The sequence below is a fragment of the Lithobates pipiens genome, unplaced genomic scaffold (assembly GCF_037356315.1).
Source record: "Lithobates pipiens isolate NorthernLeopardFrog02 unplaced genomic scaffold, aLitPip1_a1.2 Scaffold_30, whole genome shotgun sequence".
In the NCBI taxonomy this organism is placed as follows: Eukaryota; Metazoa; Chordata; class Amphibia; order Anura; family Ranidae; genus Lithobates; species Lithobates pipiens.
The window spans coordinates 153,706,935-153,730,262 of record NW_027507791.1 but is presented as its reverse complement, the minus strand read 5'-3'; the positions used below and the strand labels follow the sequence as shown (position 1 = coordinate 153,730,262).

The window sequence follows — 23,328 nt, the reverse complement described above, 5'->3', positions numbered from 1 at the left end:
AACCTTTGATTTGTGGTTAGAGTAGAGAATGGTTGTAACCCCTTGTAGTTTTTTTTTTTTCTCCTTGTGTGCATCTGATATTTCCCTTCACATCCTATCCTGGCGTAACAGTGAGAGAAAATCTCCCTTGGAAACTTGTTACTAAAACGTGTTCCCATTGCAAGATTGCCCCTTTTGGTTTTTCCCTCACTTTCTGTCCAATGGTCATTATGGACAAAGATGACCAATCAAAGCCCAAAAGGGTTACTAATCCTTCCCCACTATATGCAAAACTATAAGCTTTAGATACACTTTACATTAACATTAAAAATGAAAAAAAAAAATTTAAGCATACTTCTCTGGGTAGCGCCACAATATAGCAAATATGCAATATACTATGCAAAAAGATCTTACACTGTGAAAAAATATATAAAAATAAAAAAAATAATCCCAGCTCTTCCTGGTCATATGTTCCCATGCATCTAGATGCATCTTGATGTCACTGGGTTTCCTCTCCCTAATCTGCTTATCAACTTGATTTGAAGACCAGATTAGGGTATAAGCCCGATTACAACTTTCTCCAAAAATGTGTAGGCTTTTTTTTTTTGTAGTATCTATTGCATGTCGGTATGTGGTAGAGCTACTCATGAGATACAGTATTGATTACTCTTATAATTGTTTGTCTTTTCTGTAACAAGTGCTGCGCTACCAATATGAACACACATCATCCATTATTGCCTATGTGAACGGAAAATAAAAAATAAATGTATTGGTACAATTAATTCCAATTGTATTAATAAGTCTATTTTTTGCTCACTTAGGCAATAATTGATGTCTGATGTGTGGTCGTATTGGTAGCACAGCAGTATAGCACATTTTTGGTGTATATATATATATATATATATATATATATATATATATATATATATATATGTGTATTAATAATTTGCAAAGGAGGACTGACGCACTTTTGACTGGAGGACATGCAGCTCACAAAATGTTAAACACATATCCAATATTTACTTCATAAATTAAAAGATATAAATGTCAAGATCCATGCTTTGCACTTCAGCATTCCAGACCCTTTTAACCATTTACAGACTGTTCAGGCTGGGCGCTGCCTCTTAATTGCAAGATTTTAGAGCCAAAATCACCTCTCTCATAGAAGGTATGGGTGTATGCAATGTGTATATATATCTTTATAAATAATTCTAAGGGATATTGTGGATTGAATCAAAACTGCAGACAATACAAAATTATTTTAATTTCAGCTTCATTTAACATTACAGAGTCATGATTTTTGGCACTTTAGTAGTGTTTGAAAGCAAATTGTTATAGGATGGAATTTCTATTTATATAGAAATAGTTCAGGCAACTCAAACTGTATAACCAAAACACACAAAAGTATATGTCAGTGTCAAAAAATAAAACACGTTTCAACACTTTGCAATAATAAAATAAAATGTTAATCTTCTGAACAGTTTTAAATAAGATGTGAGGGAGAAGATAATACTAATAAAATATCCCTGAAAGATATTAATCTTTTGGGAATGGTTCAATGGAGTTCCCCCCCCCCCCTCCTTCGATCTCCTCTACAGGCTCTATACATGTCTAAATGGGTGGTAAATGATAGGTACATTTCTAACAGCTGATCTCAGATATATACTGTAGAAGCAAGTTACATGGTGCCATCTTCTGGCTACAATCAAGATCATGTGCCCATGACATATGTCTTAGATCTTGAAAAACCAAGCTTAAACGTGCAAATTATCAGAACATGCTTCAGTATATTTCTTTAAGGGTTTTCACATTAGTTTGCCTCTTTTTTTTGCATCTTGTGCCAAAAAAGTTTAACAAAATATATTTTTTAATAACCACACTAGAAGATATTGCTGTCACTATCATACCAGTATATTATGGATGGGTCACATAGCCACTGTTGACTTAATCAGATATTTCATGGATTTAAGATACTGTAAATCCTGTTGGATAACAATCAGGGGCAGCTCGTCCGTTAAGGGCGCACAGGCACCGTCCCCTCTATCCACGCCACCCCCTATATGGTTAATGGATAGATTCATGCCTAGCATGAATCTATATACGGCCGTGGTGGCCACCCCTATCCATGCATCCACATTGGAAGAGGAAGAAGGGACTCATTCGAAACGCGTCAGCCAGCAGTGGTCCTGTGGTCTTTCCCTCTGGTTTCTGGAGACTGACTGTTCCAGGAGATTGCCACACACAAGTGTTTTTTACAGGCTTTCATTCATCATATGTATGCGAGTCGTTTTCTATACGGTTTTATACAAATAAATTATCTTGGGCTAATGCACAAGGCTGGTGCACCCTCTTCTTTTTATCTTTTGTGACCACTAGGATATCCCCTATCCAGGAGGGCAGCAGGGCCAAAGACACTACCCCCTTGAGTCACTGATCACCCGGTCATCACATTAATGTGCAGGAGTTTTTTGTTTGATATCAAATAGTATAGGTGTTAGCAGGGGGGAGGAAGCATTTTGAAGACAAGTTGGGCTTTAGAGTAGAGTATGGTTTTACTGTGCATGCGATATAGAGCTTCATTTATAGGTAAAGGAAAATTCACCTGATTAATAAAAGATACTGCATCTGCATTTAGAATTTATTTTAAGTAAAAAATAAGTGTGGCTAGTCCTTCCAAGACTTCCAAAATTGATCATGTGTTCTTTCACCATTGTCATTGAATGCACATCTCCCTAGGGATAGAAGCCTAGCCAGATAGTGATACACATGTGAATTTCTGCCACACCGATACAAACCCTCCCACCCCAAAACCATGAGTAAAAAAAAAAAAAAAAAAAAAATGTAAAGCAGAACTAAATCCACTTTAAAGAATTCCAAAAAAAAAAAAAACCCCACAGCATTCAACGCATGCCTCTGCTGATAATGATCAAAATTGCCACTGTATTTATGTTCACAGTTGATCAGGTGTGCTGCACCATAGCAACTGCAGATCTAAATTGAGGCTAAATGTTGCAATAAAGGCATCAAGGACTATACAAGTGGGGAAATGAGGGAACCTACCATTTTTGACCACTTTCCAAGAACGCTAGTTGGCTGGCTATTTTGAATCTCAATTCTTTCTGGATCAAGCATATAAAAATAAACAAAGTAAAGTTAGAGTTTCAGATCTGCATGCTCGTTTGGTTTAGTGGCAGCGAAAGAACTAATGTCTCTGAATCCACATGACAATCAGGGATCTAGCATTTTTAGCAAGAGGATCAGCATGTTCTTTCAGTGCAAGTTAATTTGAAAGTTCAGGAGCAAAAGGCTCCCTACAATGGAGCAGAGATTTTTGGGGGGAGGTGTGTCATTAAAAGGGGATTTTTTTTTATAGAACATTTCCGTGGTTACATACATTTGTATTAAATACATTAGCAAATTTCCAATTAACTGTACAAAAGGAACCTCTGAAAATCTTATTGTTCAGTTACTAGATATAATTTTTTTCCCAGTCATAGGAGGAAACCTAGGACAGATGAAAAACTGATCACCAGCTACTTAAAGCAGAGTTCCACCCAAAAATGGAACTTCTGCTTTAAACACTCCTCGCCCCATTACATGCCACATTTGGCATGTGATTTTTTTCGGGGGGGGGGGGGGGGCTTCGTTAGGAGGGGGACTTCTTGTCCCACTTCCTCCTTCCACCCAGGGACCGCCAAGGTGACTCCTCCTTTCGCCTTCGGCAGCCCCTCCCTCTAGGCGATCTCCTGGGACCTGTGACGTGACAGGTCCCAGGAGATTGCCTGTACACTCCGGGAGCACAGCGTGACTCGCGCATGCGCCTTGCGTGCCCGACCGTGAAGCCAAAAGCGGTCACGCCCGGGTGCCCAGAGTGGCAATGGAGGCGCCGGCGGAGAGGAGCAATGCTTCATTCAGCCGCATCGCTTTAAAGTAAAATTTTTGTTAAATTGGTAAAGTGGGTTTCTATTTTTGTTTTTTTTCTTCTTTGTGTAATCAAATTAATCAGGGCACAAAAGACCCATTTACATGATCCCCCTGGCAGAATAGTCACACAATTTCACAGTTTACCTCTTCCGATGGCATTGGTGGTGTGGTACAACTCACCGTTACCACTGGTCATCTTTTTAGAGACCAGCTGGTGTTTTGAATCCCTGTCTTGCTGGACACATGCTGATAGTAAACAGAAAAAAATATATACTGCATGCCCATCTAACGTTCAAGGAACTGTGCCAGATCTGTGCACAAGGTATAAACAATTACAAGAGAAAAAAAAAATAATCAGGTTTGGACATACAGGTAATTTTTTTCACATTTCCATTATTCTGAACCACAAATGAAGGTATTATTACACAGGGCAGCAGACAATTCTCAAAGAGAAATCTTTGTGTTTGTTCTTGCAAGAAGCACTTTGAAAGGCGTTCTCCATCATACACTGAGGGTAAAGCTTCTTGTATATATTTTTTTTTTTACAAGTTATAAAGTATTCAATCTATTGACATCAACAGAAAACCACAAGCAACTACCGCTACTGTAAATAAAGCAAACAACACTTTTTCACAACTCATTAAATTATTGAGAAGGGGCCTAGTTAACTATATAATTTTTTTATGTCCATGTCTTGTATCTGCACTGGAAAATGGCACAAACAGTGCATCCTGTGAGAATAAGCTCTAATGTGGACGATATATTTTATGTTACCAATATTTATTGCAGCTAGTTATATACTTTAGATTATGAGGTAGGTTGCCTAGATCACACTGAAACAGAACTAAACTACTGCCCCTGCATTAATGTAATCTATATTTTCAATCCTTGCTGCTTTTTCTTAAGAACTGTAGGTGTAAGTAAACCCCAACAATGAAATTCTCGTATTTACTCCATTTCAGTCAAATATGCAATCAAAAGCATTTTTATTATAGGTGTCCCGTAAGTGTAAAAAATTAACCTGTTGATCCTGTCAGAAATATAGAGCTGTCCTTTTTACAATGCCTTTGTTATCTCTAGGAGTTTAATTAGCCCTCCCAATTCTTATCTTAGACTACAAAACAATTGATCCTTATGTTGTGGAGATTAGGAGGGATTATATAGTTTAACAAAAGATAAACTGAGCGAAGCTGACACCATTTCTAGCAATTTTACTCCAGAAAATGTATTGTTGTCAGCCCACAGCAGGAAATCAGGACAGACTGTATTTTTGAAGATTAATGCCCTGTACACACGGTTGGACTTTAAAAAGGAAAATGTGCGATCGGATCGTGTTGACGGAAAATCCGATCTTGCTCCATCTGACTTTTTCCATCGGAATTTCCGACACAAAGTTTGAGAGCTGGATCTAAAATTTTCCGACAACAAAATCCGATCGCTTAAATTCCGGCTGACAACGTGCCACGCATGTGCAGAATTATGAGATGAACGCTATTGGCTACTGGCCCATTTATGGTCCCATCATACGTGGTTTACGTCACCTCATTCTGAACGATCGGATTTTCTGACAACTTTGTGTAACCGTGTGTGTGCAAGACAAGTTTGAGCCAACATCCATTGGAAAAAATCCAATGGATTTTGTCTTCGGAATGTCTGACCGTGTTTACAGGGCATAACAGGTATTTTCTGTACTTGCATGGCCATCAAACTAATGGAAAAAAATGCATTCATTGCAAAGATAACCTGCCTATGTTTTTTTTCCCCCAACATACACTTTAAAAGGAATTTAGATCTTCTGGAGCTTTTTCCCCCCTTAACAAAAGAAACTGCTTGATTATTTACCACATGCTGCTATAGCTTCTGATATCTACCTACTGTGGTACATTGCTTTCCTTATATACTTTAATGTTGACCTCTATGTGAGAGAGATGTAACAAATTAGTTTTCTCTTCCCCCGATGAAATACAGTAGCCACTTGTAATAAAATATCAATTTGTATATTAGTATAAAAAAAAAAAATTTGTAGACCTTGCTGGTGAAGGATTGTGGGGAAGCGCTTTCGTATTTCTGTTTGAATATTTTGGAAGGAAGCACTCCTACATACAGCTGAATAAAGATAGTAGCTTAAAAAACAGCTGTTTATACTGAGACTTTAAAGTTACCTACAGACAAGCATGAAGTAGCCTTCATATGAGAGACCACTGTAGAAAAATCACTCGCATCACAGACACTTGCTATGGAGATGGGAAAGGGAAGAAGCACTAACAGGCAGATCAAGCCTTTCTTGGAAAATGGTAGCATTCGGCTGGGGAAAAGTCAAACTAAACCAAAAAAAAGAAAAAGAGACTTAAACAGGTGATTTTTAGGTCAGTCCCCAAACCAACTGTGTACATCCAAATCGGACAAACATTCATTAATATCTGTAGGCACCCTAAAAAGTATAACTAGGTAAACTAGTGTATCCTTTAGTGCAAAATGAACAGGCAACAGACAAATTTGTTTGCAAGTTTAACTTTCTCATTAAGAAAATCCTATACTAATTTGAAAGTTAATCTCAAAATTTACAAGAAAAGAAAAATCCAGTCAAGCCTGAGGCTTTTCACATCCAAAATTTGTCAGACAGACATTCTATTAAATAATGTTGCATTTGGTTAATACTGACGACAATAATAATTTACAAGTCAATGCCTTTAACACAAATTCACATGCAAGAAGAACTCAATATCCAGTGTTTTCTATTCTTCTGTGATGTATTTTTCAAAACGTCACAAATGCTCAAGTTCAGATAACTGAATAGTGAAATGGCAATGTACAAATGATAAATGAGCATTAAGAAAAGTAAATATTGATAATAACTTTCAAATATCTGAGAGCGAAAAAGCTTTGTAAAAGCAGTTACTGGCTGAGAAACTGCCCTTCAACTTTTTTCAAATAAGCCTTTATTGACAAAAAAAGAAAAATGTTCTGGCATAATGAAACTGAAGCAGCACTGGGCAATTGGTGGTACAATAGTTATCAGAATATTACCACATCCATAATTACTGGAATACCATCTAAGTGAAAATAGAAAATATATCCATCAATTCAAAGAATTAAAGGTTAGTCCAGCCAAAACTAAAATCTGATGGCTCCCTACATATCGAATGAAAAAGATATCTGCATTATTATCCCAGACATAGTCTGGTTTTGTCCCCCTACCTACCTAGGGGTTTTGGGTGTTCATACCCCATATTGCATTATCCATAATAAAAACAAATTGCAAAACTAACAAGAAAAGTGGGACCGCCTCTTAATAGCCACAGTATTGTTTGCAGATTTGTAATTTTTTTTGGGGGGGGGGGGGGGGGGGGAGTTCACATTCATTTTAAAATTGCATGCAACTATGGTAACCAAAATTGTCCACAGGTGACACTTTATAAACCTAAGCGTTAACTGAATGGTGGTTAAAGGATTAGTTCACCTTTTGTAGCATGTTACACCCTTAATATGGGTGTAACATGTAACAAATCCATTGCCCCCTCCCCAGGATCTTCTAACCCCACTCTCTGCCACAATCTGAAAAGAATGTGGCTGTGTGTGGCTCTGCCTACCCGGCTGCGCCATCCATTCACAGTGTTCTGTGAATGGAAAACTACAAGGTTCGACAGCCTTTGTGGCTTGTAGTTCTCAATGAACTACCACAGTCCTGTTGAACACTGTGGTAATTCATTGATGCTTCCTCTTAGTGTGTAATTGCCTGGCCATATGGTCAGTAAGAGCCCTGCGTTGCACCCACGATTTGCTAATTGCGGGTACAACGGTTTTTCAGGCAATAAAAAAAATGCACTTTTTTTACCTGCAAAAAAGATGTGCCTTTATTATTTAAAAAAAAAAAAGGTGTTATCCTTTAACTCTTAATCTCCGGTGTGTTGATACCTAATATGAGTAGCATGATCCGTTGCATTTATACATACACACGGCATGAATGTTTACATTCATATGTGCGGTTTTTGTGGGGGGCTTAAAATGTTTTCTTTTTTTCTTTTTTCAATAAATTTTAGGTTACTTCCATTTTTAAAACTTTAATTTACCTAAAGAGGTATTAAACCCCAAACAACAAAATTAATATACTGCAGCATAATTATTCAGTTTGGTAGCTGCATAAGTTATTTTTCCGGCTTTTACCCCTCTGTTCTCATCTGGTAATCTGGCCAGTAATGCCCTTCCTGTATTAGAGCGCCTCCACTCTTGATGAAGGAGCACAGAGGAAGAGCACTGTTCTTAATCTGGGGGGAGGGTGTGCAATATGTACTAGCAAATTTTAATTAAACTGAAGCCCAACTCTAGCTCACACTGCAGTTACAGCAACAGTTTTTATTTTCTTGGGATAAAGATTTCACATAAATAAAAGCTTATAATTTTAAGTGCTTACGGACCGCCTGTCATCATTATACAGCAGCTCTTTGAAGTGGAATATCGTTATGGCAGCAGCTAGCTATAGCTTCCGATATCCATCTACTGTGGTGTATTACTTTCCTTATATAATTTAATGTTGACCTCTATGTGAGAGAGAGGTAAAAAATGAGGTCTCTCCTCCCCTGATGAAATACAGTAGACACTTGTAATAAAATATCAATTTGTATATTAGTATAAAAAAAATTTTTTGTAGACGTTGCTGGTGAAGGAGCCACCGGCAGCAATGGAGGCGATCAGATCCTGTCCCCTGCTTACCTGGCTGCCGAGTGAGGGGGAAGATGGACCCATACCATTGGCCATAGCTCTTAAAGAGACTTTTTTGGGGGGATTTTTTCAAACAAAATATTTTTTTTTTATTGTATTTTTGTGTAAATATGAGATCTGAGGTCTTTTTGACCCCAGATCTTCTATTTAATTGATCCAGTCATGCTTTTTTTACGGGATGTTTACATTCCTTGAAACGGGAATAAAAGTGACTTTTTTTTAAAGAACAGTTTAAAAATAATAAAAATAAAAAGTAAAATAAATCAGAAAACTTTTTTTTTTTTTTTTTACGCGCCCCATCCTGCTGAGCTCGCGTGCAGAAGCGAAAATGTGTAGTGCCCGCATATGAAAATGGTGTTCAAACCACACATGAGGCATCACCCCGATCATTAGATTGAGAGCAATAATTCTAGCCCTAGACTTCCTCTGACTCAAAATATACAAACTGTAGAATTTTTTAAATGTTGCCTATGGAGAATTTCAATGATACAAGTTTGTCAGTATTTCACGAGCAGGCGCCATTTTGAAGAGTGACATGTTGGGTATCAATTTACTCGGTATAACATTATCTTTCACAATATAAAATAAAAATGGGCTACCTTTACTGTTGTCCTAATTTTAATTCAAAAAAGTGTATTTTTTCCAAAAAAGTGCACTTGTAATACCGCAGCACAAATACGGTGTGACAAAGTATTGCAACGACCGCCATTATATATATATATATATATATATATATATATAAAATGTTTGGGGGTTCTAAGTAATTTTCTAGCAAAAAAAATAAAAAATTTAAACTTGTAAACAACAAGTTTGAAAAATAGGCCCATAGGTGTGGTCCTTAAGTGGTTAAGCACTCGTCAGTAGGAAATGGTTTGCTTCATCACTTTTAACTGATACATTTGTAGGAGAGTTTTTTCTTTTTAAAAACAGCAGACTTACTGATCAGATGACCAGGTGAAAATGAAAGAAAGCCTATAAAAATTGAGTGTGTGTGTTTGGGGGGAGGGGGGGGGGCGGCAGGTGGAATTCAGCACATTCAGACCAGACCATTTTGTTGGCTTAAGACCAGACCACTTTTTGCGATTCGGCACAGCGTTGCTTTAACTGACACATGTGCGGTCATGCGACGTGACTCCCAAACAAAATTGATGTTCTTTTTTTCCCACAAATAGTGCTTTGTTTTGGTGGTATTTGATCACTCCTGCGGTTTTTATTTTTTTGCGCTATAAACAAAAATAGAGCGACAATTTTGAAAAAAAACGCATTTTTTACTTTTTGCTATAATAACCCCAAAAAATATATAAAACATTTTTTTTCCTCAGTTTAGGCCGATACATATTCTTCTACATATTTTTGGTAGAAAAAAAAATAAAAAAAATCGCAGTAATCGATTGATTGGTTTGCGCAAAATTTATGGCGATTACAAAATGGGGATAGTTTTATGGCATTTTTATTAATATTTTTTTTTACTAGTAATGGCAGCGATCAGCGATTTTTATTGTGACTGCGACATTATGGTGGACACATTGGACATTTTTGAGACCATTGTTATTTATACAGCAATCAGCAACAAATGCACGGATTCCTGTGTAAAGGGAATTGTAGGGGTTAAGTGTGTCCTAGGGGTGTGTTACTGTGGGGGGCTGGGCTGTGTGTTAGTGAACACAGATCTCTGCTCCAATCACATGGAGCAGAGATCAGTGTCACTTGTTGCTAGGCAGAATGGGGAGATGCTGTTTACATCGGCATCTCCCCGTTCAGCCTCCCCGTGAGATGATCGCGGGTATTCCCGTGGCCTTCGAGTCTGCGGGACCCGCACCAATATACGTTGGCAAAATGGCAGAGCAAACTGACCTACCTGTACATCAGTCCACAAAAGCAGCGTAGCAGGCGCGCTGCGATTGCGGCGAGGAGAGGCAGAACAGGGAAACGTAAACAAAGCATTTTCCTGTTCTGCCTAGTAACATGACAGATCTTCAGTCCCCTGTCATCGGGAACACTGATCTCTTGTCATGTCAGTGGTAGCCCACCCCCCTACAGTTAGAACATTCTGAGAGAACACACTTAACCCCTTGATCATCCCTAGTGTTTAACCGCTTCCTTGCCATTAACATTTATACAGTAATCAGTGACTATTTTTAGCTCTGATTGCTGTAGGTCAATGGTCTCAAAATAGCGTCAAAAGTGTCCAGCCGAAAAATGTTGCAGTCCCCATAAACGCAGATCACTGCCATTACTAATATAATTAAAAAAATACATAAATCTATACCCCATTTTGTAGATTCTATAACTTTTGTGCAAACCAATCAATATACACTTTATTGTGATTTATTTTATTTTTTTACCAAAAATATGCAGAAGAATACGTATTGGCCTAAATGTGTTTATATATATATATATATATATATATATATATAAAATATTATATTATATATATATATAATTTTTTTTTTTGGGGGGGATATTTATTATAGCAAAAAGTTAAAAATATAGCCTTTTTCCCAAAATTGTCTGTTTTTTGTTTATAGTGCAAAAAATAAAACCCCCAGAGGCAATCAAATATTACCAAAAGAAAGCTCTATTTGTGGGAAAAAAAGGATGTCAATTTTGTTTGGGTACAGCATCGCGCAACCGCACAATCGTCAGTGGTGCAGTGCAGTATCACAAAAAATGCTCTGGTCATTAAGGGGGTAAAATCTTCCGGGGCTCAAGTGGTTAAAAGCCTGTGCTGCTGCCAACTTTATATCAATGGAAGCAAAAAGGTTAAATCAAGCCCTCACTGACCTCTTTAGTTGTACTGTGAAGAAATTCATCCTCATGTTCACAACAGAAGACAGAGGCACTGAAAACACAGCTCTTATTGTAGTAGCAGGGACTTGTCAGCCTGCCTGTAAAGAGCAGGTGATGCAAGTTGTTCAAATCTAAACAGCAACCTGATTTCAGTATTTCTTATCTGTGAGGATGAATATTTTGTTTAGGTGCGTTTTTTTAAGCAGTATACTTACCTTTTTCTCTCGCTCTCCTGGTAGCCAGTGCTCTCCTGCATGGGGCAGACACCCATTGCCTTGCTGTACACTGCAGGACTGGTGAAGAGGAGTTGTTTCATTGGAGCAGTCACATGCCATGGAGGAAAGCTTAATGAAGGAATAAGGTGTTTCTGCTTATTAAGGGTTAATATCTCTCTACACATACAGCAGAATACGTAATGGAGCTACAAGAGAACAAGAGTTAAAAACCCTGTGGGAAATCAGCCAATTGGCTGCAATGCTGATCAGTGTATTTGTATTCTGACAGCAGAGTAGTCCCACTGTCATAATAGCACAGCAGGGGAGATTACTCCCATCCACTTTGTGTGGATTCAGGATTTTGGCTGAAAAAAAAAACAAACAAAAAAAAACAAACAAACAAAAAACTGTATGTACTCCGCTTTATTGCACTAATGCCATTTTAAACAATACTGCCTATGTCCTCATGTAGACAAGTGGACAGGGTTTGGGATTGCTGGAAATCCCTATGTAGGAGGCAAATCTGTAGACAATGAAGTCTTCCCGCCTTCACAAAATATTTACCTTTTTTCCTCTAGGGTTTTTTAATCTACAGTTGGCCCCCAGTATTTCAATTTTTGATAAATGCTGCAGAAATAACTAAGAAGAGCATCATGTCTCTGAAGGACTCTGGAGAGGAGATATCAATGCCTAAGTTCCAGGATTTGCATAGCTGCTACTCTCTCTTCTAAGATTTACATTCAATTTTTGGAGTACACCCCAGTTTGGAAAAAGAACACCCCTGATGATTGGAAGGAACGTTAACAGCACTGGTCAGGAACACAGATAGGAAATATGATACAGAGATCTTGCCACTGCATTCCCTAAGTTATAAAAAGGCAGCAGGTGACATTGCACAACAGACTAACATATCTCTTCTTGGTGCACTCTCCACTTAAAAGAGAACAAATATTCAATAGTGTAGTGTAACATTACAACTGACACTGGAGGAACCAACAGAGCCTAATGGAAGGCACCATGGAGGTGGTGTATACAGCATTACAGTCAGTGTAGTGTAAAGCCACTTTGCCCCCAAACCCACAAGGAAATGAAAGAACACACAGAAATGTGTAGTGTGTTGACTATAAAGTATATCACCCCCAAAACAAAAATGTAAAATACTGCAGTTTATAAGTCTATAGATGTAGTGGCTAAAATTGCTCTTTTTTTTTTTCCAGGTGATGAACATTTTTGTCAAGTACAGAAAAGCCCTGTTGCTGTTTCCATGAGAAAAAAAAGCAGTATCCCTGTTACTTCTAGTGAACTTAAAAATAAAAACCAAACATGGTTATTTTTTTCTGCAAACTATATATGTCCTAAAATTCCTCTTTGTAATAGAGATGGATAAAGTAAATACTTTTAAAGGTCAGTCCGTGTGACAACTATGATGAAAATGCATGCATATTCATTCTGTGCAAACAAACCACAGATTTTGCCCACATAGGGGAAAATAAAAAGTTCTTAAGATATTTTCTTTTCTGGTCAAATGTTCTTCAAATATTATAAACAGCAGTAAAGAGAGGCTCATTTATAATGAGCAGACTGAATTGGGAAAATACTGCATTATGGCCACCAAACGGAGCTGAGGATTTTAGAAAATAAATACAATTTAGTAAGTAGTAATATAATGTAACAATTCTAGAGAACACTGGAGGGGATTTTACACATAAACAGGATTTTGGTAGTAGCACAGTTTAATCGTTTTTTTTTTGCAAATTCCCTTCAGTGTTCTTTTGCATTGTATCTTCTTCCAAAAATAAAAAGGAATTCTCATGGTCCTCAGCTCTGCTGTGTGGCCATGATGCAGTATTTTTCTGATGTTAAAATGTACCCATCTTTACTACAGCCCACAATATTTGAAGAAATTCTTTAAGAAAACTGCCTAAGAACATGAGATTTTGCTCCATTCTCACAACAGATGGTTAGTTGCCACAGAAAGAATATACATACAATTTTGCTGAATGAACAACAAGGTGTATGACATACAAGTTCATGTGCTTTATTACATACCCTACCTCTGTCAGTTATTGCTACCTTCATTTAAAAAAAAAAAAAAATATCAACCCATACAAGGTGTATTTGTTTAATAAGAATCAAATGGCTAGATAAAAACAAAACAAAGTTATGTTATAGGCTGCTGTTGACCAAAACCATCAGCTGGAATCTTGGCCTCCTTAACTGCATTAAAAAGGGAATAGATGGCAACCGATTGCTATGGACAAACACTTTCCTTTATATACCAAAGAATGCAGATGTCCTTAAATTAGAATTTTTAAATGAATTTAATATGTTTCTTTGAAATCTATTACCAAGCCAGGGCAATTTTATCACTGAGATGACAATTGTCTTCTTGAGCATACCTGTGGTTTAAATAGACAATATTTGGAGTGGAAAGGTATCAATCGTAGTGTTCATCACCTGCAACTGAATAGCCCAAGTTTATTTCAAGAAAAAAAAAAAGTTTATATTCTTTTTAATCTGTAAAACAAAATCTACTGCTGGCATGAAGTTTTGCTATAAAATGGAATGTTTTCAAGTCACAGATCATTAAAAACAGAATTTGCTCTTTTTTAAAAATATTGGCAGAACGTGTACACTCCAGCATGTGAACTGCCATGTAGATTTCTAAATCACATTGCTAAAACACAATCTATAATGTTTTTTTTTATGTACATCCAGTTATAAGAAAATCCCAGTGACTTCTTTAAAAAGTTTTTCTTATCATAAGTGTGAATATAAAGCCACACTATAATATTCACAAACCACTTGGGATCAGCTAGCAGAGCAGACAGGATATGTGCTTGTTTCTTTAACATCATTACAAACCAGCTGACCAACCAATCCCATGGAGGTTGGAAACATTTTTGTTAGTGGATAATCTGAGTAGGATCTATAGTTTATTATGTAGAAATGTCCTACAGAGAACAGATTAGAGAGCATTCTTTCATGGCAGTGACTGGTTATGTACATTTTATATATACCACAAATGCACAGCAGCCAAGCTCTATTCATCACTGAATGTACACAGGCATTATATTCCATTTCAACAATTGATCTGGTCACAAATTGTGGGACAATTTACACCAGTTTTTGGGTACTGGCAGCACAGCTATTTATAATGTAGGCTATGTCTGAGACGGTGGTTGGCCAAAATGCTTGGAATCCACTCGAATGCATTTTGAATCCTAGCTTAAACATATCCTTTAGAATAAAAATTGATTTATTCTTCTTAACATGAGCTGCAACTTTCCTTGACTGCTGTTTTTGAAACACATCTTTTTGTTTTTTTTTTCATCGCAACCAGGAAGATGGAACCCACTGAGGCTCTGTGTCCAATTTATTGATTATCCGAAGTAATTCCTGATAAGCCTTGTCTAGGTCAGTATTTACAATGGCTGTGTCAAAGTAATGCCCGTTATTTTGCTCCATCTCTCTTGCTTTTTCAATGATGTCTCTTAGTTCCTCTGGCTGCATTAAACAAAAAAAAAAAAAGTTATAATCAACAATGATATTAAAGGTGTGGACACATTTAATGCAAACTCAATTTTTTTTTTACTCTGCATGAAAGGGAAAGGGCAAAGAAAACCACTGGATATGTGTATCTAATATGTATCTAGGAGGTTGGGCACTAGCCAACTCAAAAACTCCCTTGTACCCACTATACATGCTAAGTAAGCAAAGAAGTTAGACAATAAAAGAAACAATACGACCTTTTCAAAAACACATTTTTAACCATGAGAACATTCCTACTAAACAGCATAATAAGAGTATATATAAATTATATAAAAAAAATAATGCCCCCTACTGCACTTTTGAACAAAAGAATTAGGCTTTACATGTAGGCTCACCTACATGTAAAGATTGCCATTTTTTGTTAGAAAATGACTCAGAACCCCCAAACATTATGTTTTTTAAAAGAATGGTCATTACAATGTCACACAGTATTTGCAAAGTTATTTTTCAAATGCACTTTTGTTAAAAATACACTTTAACCACTTCCGTACCGCCTACCATCATTATACGGTGGCTCTTTGAAGTGGAATATCGTTGTGCCATAACCCCGATATCCATTTCTTCAGTGGGCGGTCCGCTTTAGGATAAAAGTTTTTTTTCCCCAATAGAATAAAAGTTTTATCGGTGGCGGGATGCTCCGTCGCTGGCATCAGCAGAGGCAATCAGATCCTGTCCCCTGCTTGGCTGGCTGCCGAGTGAGGGGAAAGATGGCCCCCACCCAGCTACATACCACTGCAGGGCGGAAGCGACGTCAAAATGCCACTTCCACCCATAGTTCTTAAAGGGCCTTTTTTTTTATTGTATTTTTGTGTAATTATGAGAGCTTTTTGACCCCCAATCTCATATTTAAGAGGCCCTGCCATGCTTTTTTTTCTATTATAAGGGATGTTTACATTCCTTGTAATAGGAATAAAAGTGACAAACAATTTTTTTTAAAGAACAGTGTAAAAAAATAAAAATAAAGGTAAAATAAAGAAAAAAATCCCGTCCCGTGGAGCTCGCGTGCAGAAACTCACATGTGAGTAGCGCCCGCCTATGAAAACCACCAACCTTGTAAGACCACTGCGCAAATACGGTGGGACAGAAAGTACTGCAACAACCGCCTAAATGATTTTAACTTGTAAACAAGTTTAAAAAATGGGCCTGTTAAGTGGTTATTGAGTAATGCAGAAAAAGAAAAAAAAAAAAAAAGAAAAAAAAAAAATATATAACCCAATTTCCTGGTAAATTATAAAAGATGTTATACCGCGTAAATAGATACCAAACAGGTCACGCTTTAAAATTGTGAATGCTCGTAGCATAGTGCCAAATTACGGTACTTAAAAAGCTCTATAGGCACTATAATTATTGCTATCATAACGTTTGCAGTAAGTTTGCAGTTCACATGTGGTGCGAACACCATTTAAATATGTAGGCGCAACTTACGTGTGTGTGTGTTTGCTTCTGCATGCCCATTCCAGGAGATGGGAGCACATAAAAAAAAAATTTTGATCACTTTTATTCCTATCGCAAGAAAAGTTAACATTACTTGTGACAGAAATAAAGCATAACAAGTCCTCTGTAGAGACCTCTGAGGTCTATAGCTTTGAATGAGAAAAAATGAGAAAAAAAACAAAAACATTGCTCTCTGCTTTCTAGAAAAAAAAAAATGGCAGTGTTTACATCTGTCAGAACCTCAGGACGTTGCTTCCGGCCCCCCCAGGATCATAGAGATGGCTGGTGACCATCCAGTCTTCAACGAGCATTTTGGTAACCCGCCACGAGATGGGACCTCAGGCTCTCCGATCGCATGGAAGAGCCCAGAGACACAGCGATGGGATGAGCTAATCATCTGCTAGGATGGCTTTTACACTAGAGGGAATCAATGGCTGAAAACAAAGTTATCTGGCTGATGCCTGTAGCTGCAGGCATCATCCAGATATTGCCACTTCAAGTCCATGACGTCATAAGTCATGTGGACAGGAAGTGGTTAAAATAAATACACCCCTTGAGTGTGAAGTATGAAAAGCATTGTGAGTATCTAATGTAAAGAATCTTTCATAAAAGGAGTTTCTAGTAGACATTATCATAGAAGTCTCTCTTACCAAGGCATGAAAACGTGCCTTATGCTATTGGCAGATGCTCACAAAATTTCTAAATGTCTAGCAATCCTGGATATTATACTCCAGCCCCTCAAGTTTGACAATTTGTTGCCTACCAATTGTAAGACAGACTACTGTGACCTCTGGGATTTTCCCCCACCCCCTTTCTCCCTTCTTTTCACTACAGCTGACCTACACAATATCTCTATTTGATCACTCTCTTTTCTATGGCTGCCTCCTACTCTATAGCTGCAAACTACAACTGGGCATCTGCTGTTTTATAATAACGACAGAACTGAACCCAGCGCATTTTTCTTATACAAACCTTGAATTTATGACATTTTGATACTCTAAGAGACTGCGAATCTTCCCTGAGAAGAGATGTAATTTTTCTGTTATATTTTGCTCCACTGATAAAACTAGTCACTATATACAAGAGGCTGGCTTCTTATGATTTTTGTTTATATTCTCTGTACATGCTTTGCACCATTGAAACTGACAACCTTTTGTAAAGACAAAGATCCTTTCACTTGAGAGGCTCCCAAAGACCACAAATGTTCCAAGAGACAACAATAAAAAGTTTAAGCTAATACCATATTGAGAAATTTACAAAAATACCTCAAAAAGTTGCCCAAAAATCTGAAAGTTAAATGGCACATCATTACAAAAAGCAGGAGAGTGCCTGTGAGACAAAAAAAAAGGCCTTGCTAAACTGAATAAAAATTGAGTAGTAATACAACATTTAGAGGTATATGTGAGATGTCACAGAGGCTAAACTTGTTTAGATTTAGAATATATTGATAAAAAAAATAAAATAAAAAAATAAAAATAAAACTAGAGATCAACCCCATCTAATCTCCACATGAAAGTACATAGTCTCACCTGAGACAAGTCAATAGTGTACAAAAAGTGACCTGACCTTTTACTAATTTTGGTAACAAATTAGTATATTGTGTGCATGTTCAGACTCCAAAAATTAGATTTTTTGCTACTCACGGTAAAATCCCATTCTCTGAGATCATTGACAGACACAGCTCTTCTGAATCTTGACCACAGGGTTATATTCCCACCAACAGGAGTGGGACACTAGGCAGAAAAGAAGCAGCACTGACTATGGGCAGTCCTAGCTGGTATAAAACCCCCTCTGCTATAGGCAATCCAGTTCTTAAAGCAGTGTCAGAGGGAAAACTCCAGAGGGTGGGTGCTGTGTCAGTCAATGAACTCAGAGAAAGGGATTTAATGGTAACAAAAAAAAAAATCCCATTTTCTTTTGCGTTCATTGGACAGACATCTGAATCTTGACCATAGGGATGTTCCAAAGCAGTGTCCCAATAACGGGTGGGCAAACCAAAAACCAACTGGAAGAACAGGCAAACATGCCACCACCCAAACAACCCTTGAAGGGGCAAACAAGGAACCCTAAAGAGCAGCCAGCAAAACCTTTGCGGCCAAACATTCGAAAATGCCACTCATCAACTTTGTAAAAGTGTACACAGAAGACCAGGTAGCCACTTGGCCAACCTGAGACACCGATGGCAAAAAGCACAGAAGGTACCAATTGTCCTAGTGAAGCATGCTGGAATGGGGAAGGGCCCGCATCTTAATAATGTATGCCCGAACAAGCATCTGCCAGATCCAACAGGAAAAAAAGGCAGAGGAAGCCATCAGGCCTTCCCCTGGGTTGTCTGGGAACATAAAATAGAAAAAAGAGTTCCGGCAGTAGGTAGCAGAAGAAGCACCACCTGGAAAATATCCAATCAGTGCAATGCAACCTACTGAGGCTGCAGGCACAAGACAGGAGGACAATGTCTTAAGGAAGGTGAGAATCCAACAGGGCCTATGGTAGGGAGTAGGGGCACAGATGAAAAAACACCTTTAACCTTGGTAAAACCAAATGGGGACGTTTACAAAATAAGGCCACCAGTTCAAAGGCCCACCGCGCAGCAGTAATGTCAACGAAAAAGGCAACATTTGTAGAAGGAGCAAGCAGGGGAATGCCCCAAAACACTCAAAGGCTGCTGGAAAACTAAAATGTAATTCCCAAGTGGTAACAGGAAGCGCACAGTGGATGCCACACAAGCTCCTGGAAGAAAGGAGCGAGCAGGAAGTACATGGCTAAGGGACGCTGAAAGAAAAAGGCAGCGGGGGCAGAAAATTGGACCAGCAATGGTACTCAAGGCAATCTTTGGTCAATGCCATGTTGATGTAAAGGCCAACCCAACCAAGCAGGGATATGGGTGGACACCCAGAGCCTTGCACCAGCCAAATTAAGTCATTCAGGAGCGACGTTATAGCTTTGAGCCTCCACAACCTACTGTTCCTCATTGTCAAGCTGTCAAGAGCCATGGAATCAAAACCCAAAACAGAAAGCAGGCCTGGAGAGAGGACCGCCAGGAGACATCCGACCAGCTGCACCATTACAGAGTACCACAGACCAACCTAGAGATACCATAAACCCTTCAGCCTACAGCCTACGATCCTGTGCAGCAGGAGAGGAAGCAGAATGGAGAGGGGGGAAGGCGTAAAACTATACTGGTTTCGCAATACTTACCAGTGCTTCCACCGCATCCGCCATTGGAACCGCACTGATGCCGCCACCACCACAGGTATATTGAAAAAAGTTATAGCGTCTACAAACTATGAGTTAGATTAATGGACTATATATTTTTTTTTTAAACATCAATTTCATTGAAGTTTTCATAAGATAACAGCACAGTAGGTTGAGATAGGTAGTATATGAACATTGCTTAGCAGGTAATATAGCGTACATTAGCAACCTGCATCAAGGGTAACAGATGAATACATAACCACGTTGTGTTGAAACTTAATTAATTAGATACAACATGGGTGTTTTTCCAATGGGGTCGGTGCCGTCTCCACACCCCCGGCACCCCAATTTGGACGCTCACTATGCCATGGGATGGGAGGCAGCCTCAACAACCACCAGCTATCAACACCCAGATAACTTGTATAACTTATAACAACATATGGCTGCAGAACTTAAAACTTATGATCAAAGAAAACTGGTAGACCTGCTTGGTAAATTACATTTCGCAGTAATGAGTCCCTTCTTGATGAGCACCTGGCAGAAGTGTACCTATGTGGAGCAGTCATTTAGTTGCGGAGTGCATACAATATGTATGTATTATGTGTGATGGGTGTAACATGCCGAGTTGAAGATTGGTAGTACCAAAGGGTTCTATTTTTTGAAGAGGTGAAGCTTACTTTACTGCTGTGCTTCTCAGGTCAGTGATCCAGGGTTCCCAGTTGAGGAGAAACGATGCGGTAGTTAAGTTAGCTTTGGCCAAGGAGGCCTCCATTTGGTAGTGATTGTTCAGAGTGACAAGATCTGACCTGGTGAGAGGCTGTGGTGATTTCCATTTTCTCGCTAGTGCTAAATGAGCTGCGATTAGGATGTGAGTTGCCAATGAGAGGCTGTGGTGATTTCCAATTTGTCGCTACTGCTAAATGAGATGCGATTAGGATGTGCGTTGCCAAAACCTGACAGGGTTCAGCCAATTGGGGATATTGAGACCCAGAAGAAGGTCCAGCGGGGTTACTGGTAAAGGGACTGCCGTTGAGATGAGGGCAGAGACTTCATGCCAGTAGCCAGTATCTTTGGATGTTAGGGCATTCCCACCAAATGTGTTGCAGGGTACCCCTTCCCATGCAGTTCCTCCAACATTGAGATGAAGTAGATGGGTAGATTTTAGCCAATCTGGCTGGGGTGAAGTACCATTTATGGAACAATTTTTGTGTGGATTCCCAGTGGGTGATACAGCATGATGCTCGAAGAGGAAGGGTCAAGGTTTTGTGCCATATTGGGGGCGGTGGTGGGGAGTCCGTGAAGAATCGTTGTCAAAAGTTTATATATCCATACGATACCTTTTACTGCTGGGGTAGGAGTGTCGTAGAATTTCAAAATGCCATCTAGAGGAGCGTTGTCTTCTATGATATCCAGATGGGAGAGGATGGATCGAAGTCAGAGGTAGAAAAAAAAATGTAGTGGTAGGTCGAATAGTTGTTGCAGTTGAGAGAATGGGTGGGGCCCTGAAATGGACATGAGTTGCCCTAGGTTGGTGAGCCCTTTTTATATTCAGGCTTTGAGGGGTAAGTCTGGCGAAATCAGTGCCAATGCTTGAATGTGGAGTATGGAGAGGATAGATTTGGGTATTCCTTTGGATCTCGTGCAATGGCCAACCACACTCGTAACACTGCAGTTACAGATTGTAGAAAGTGATGTTGTAGTTTCAAGGTGAGCACGGCAGCCCTCATAGTATGTTTTGGGTTTGCACAAAGCCACAGATACAATTTGGGTCCATGTCTTGTTTGAGATAGACAACCACCATTTTCGTAGTTGATCCAGTAACATTGCTTTGTAGTATGATTGGATGTTGGGGGCTCCCATCCCTCCATTTTGTACAAGGGATAGGAGAAAGGTTATTTCTGTTGCCAAATATGTGCATTGATTATCCTCTGTAATTGCGCTATTTGTTTGGGTAGCAAAGGTAAAGGGAGTGTACGAAACATACAAAATATGGGGCAGTAGATACATTTTGACTTGAGCTATTCTGCCAGCCCAGGAGACAGTATGATTATTCATATCTTTGGAAATGCGCAAAAGCTTCTCTTGTAGTTTGGCATAGTTCACTGAGATCAGCGACTTGCTCAGGAAGGTTAGGTGAATCCCTAAGTATAGGAGAGATGAGCTCTTGGACCATGAGAAAGGTGTTTCCTTCGATATATGTTGTGTGGTTTGAGGATCTATCCCCAAGTTCAGCATTGTGGATTTACTGTGGTTTATTTTGTAAAGAGAGACTGAACTGAATCATTCCAGGGTTTTTTTAACACTGGGAAGGGAAGATTGAGGGTTTGTTAAGGTGATGATAACATCATTCACATAAAGACCTATTTTATGTTCAACATCTCCTATTTTGATGTCCGAAATTGCTGATGTGGATCTGATGCTTTGTGCAAGTGGTTCCATTACCATGCAAAAATCAACGGTGAAAGTGGGCACCCTTGCCTTGTGCCATTAGTGATATGAAATGGATCGGATGTTATCCCTGATGTACAGACTCAGGCGCTGGGGGAGGAATATAGATTGAGTATAGCTGTGAGGATGTTCCCTGTGAGTCTAAACTTGTACACGACTCTTTCCATGTATTTCCAGTACACTCTATCAAACGCCTTCTCAGCATCCAGTGAAAGGAAGAGAGAAGGCGTTTGACTGTGCTCCACCCACTGGATTAAGTCAATGAGGAATCTAGTGCCATCTGATGCTTGTCTGCCAGGTACAAATCCGACTTGGTCAGGATGTATTTGGGGGATGATCCGGGATAGGCGTTGAGCTAGTAGTTTCACATATATTTTGGTATCAGTATTCAAGAGTGAAATGGGGGCGGTAGTTGGCTGGGTTGTCAGGGGGTTTGCCTGGTTTGGGTAAGGTGACTATTAGGGCTTCCAGGGATTCCTTGAGGATTTGGCCTGTAGAGGTATACTGGTTAAAAGTATTGCATAGGTGTGGGATGAGCAGGTCAGAGAAAGGTTTATAGTACCTGGGGCCTTGTGGCTGGGGTAATTGTTTAATAGCTTTAAGAACTTCCACAGGAGAGAAGGGCATAGAAATGGATTCTAGTTGCACGCTGGAGAAAGGGGGGAGGTGAAGAGACGAGAGAAATGCATCTATGTCTTCAATTTTAGGGTTGGTTACTTGTTCTGAGTCATTAAGATTGTAGAGTTTGGCATAGAATGCACTAAACTTGTTCGCTATATGTAAAGGATTATGTAATTGTTTGCCTTGGGAATTGGTCAGGAACTGAATCTTGTTATTGGCACAATGTTTTTTCATTTATTTGGCCAAGAACGCCCCCGATTTGTTGGCCGAGGAGTAATAATGGAGCCTAAGGCGTTTTATATAATAATCAAATTATTTGTGTAGGTGTTGACTGAGTTGGTATGAAAAGTCCGTAAAGGAAAATCCCAAATACAAAGTGAAGATGTCTGGGGAACAATCCAAAGGTGCTTCTTCCAAAAAATTCACCCAAGTGCTGATACCACCACCTTAA

At 38.8% G+C, this 23,328-nt stretch overlaps 1 protein-coding gene across 2 annotated transcripts in view; it reads right to left on the bottom strand.

The window, feature by feature from the left end:
• Window positions 1–12,035: 12,035 nt before the first annotated feature.
• Window positions 12,036–23,328, bottom strand: part of PALS1 (protein associated with LIN7 1, MAGUK p55 family member) — a 247,882-nt gene continuing 236,589 nt past the window's right edge. For both annotated transcript variants that reach the window (XM_077465006.1, XM_077465005.1), the window contains one exon: window positions 12,036–15,134. In XM_077465006.1, coding sequence (XP_077321132.1) covers window positions 14,958–15,134 — 177 coding nt within the window. In that variant the 3' untranslated portion in view covers window positions 12,036–14,957. The remainder of the gene's footprint in view (window positions 15,135–23,328) is intronic.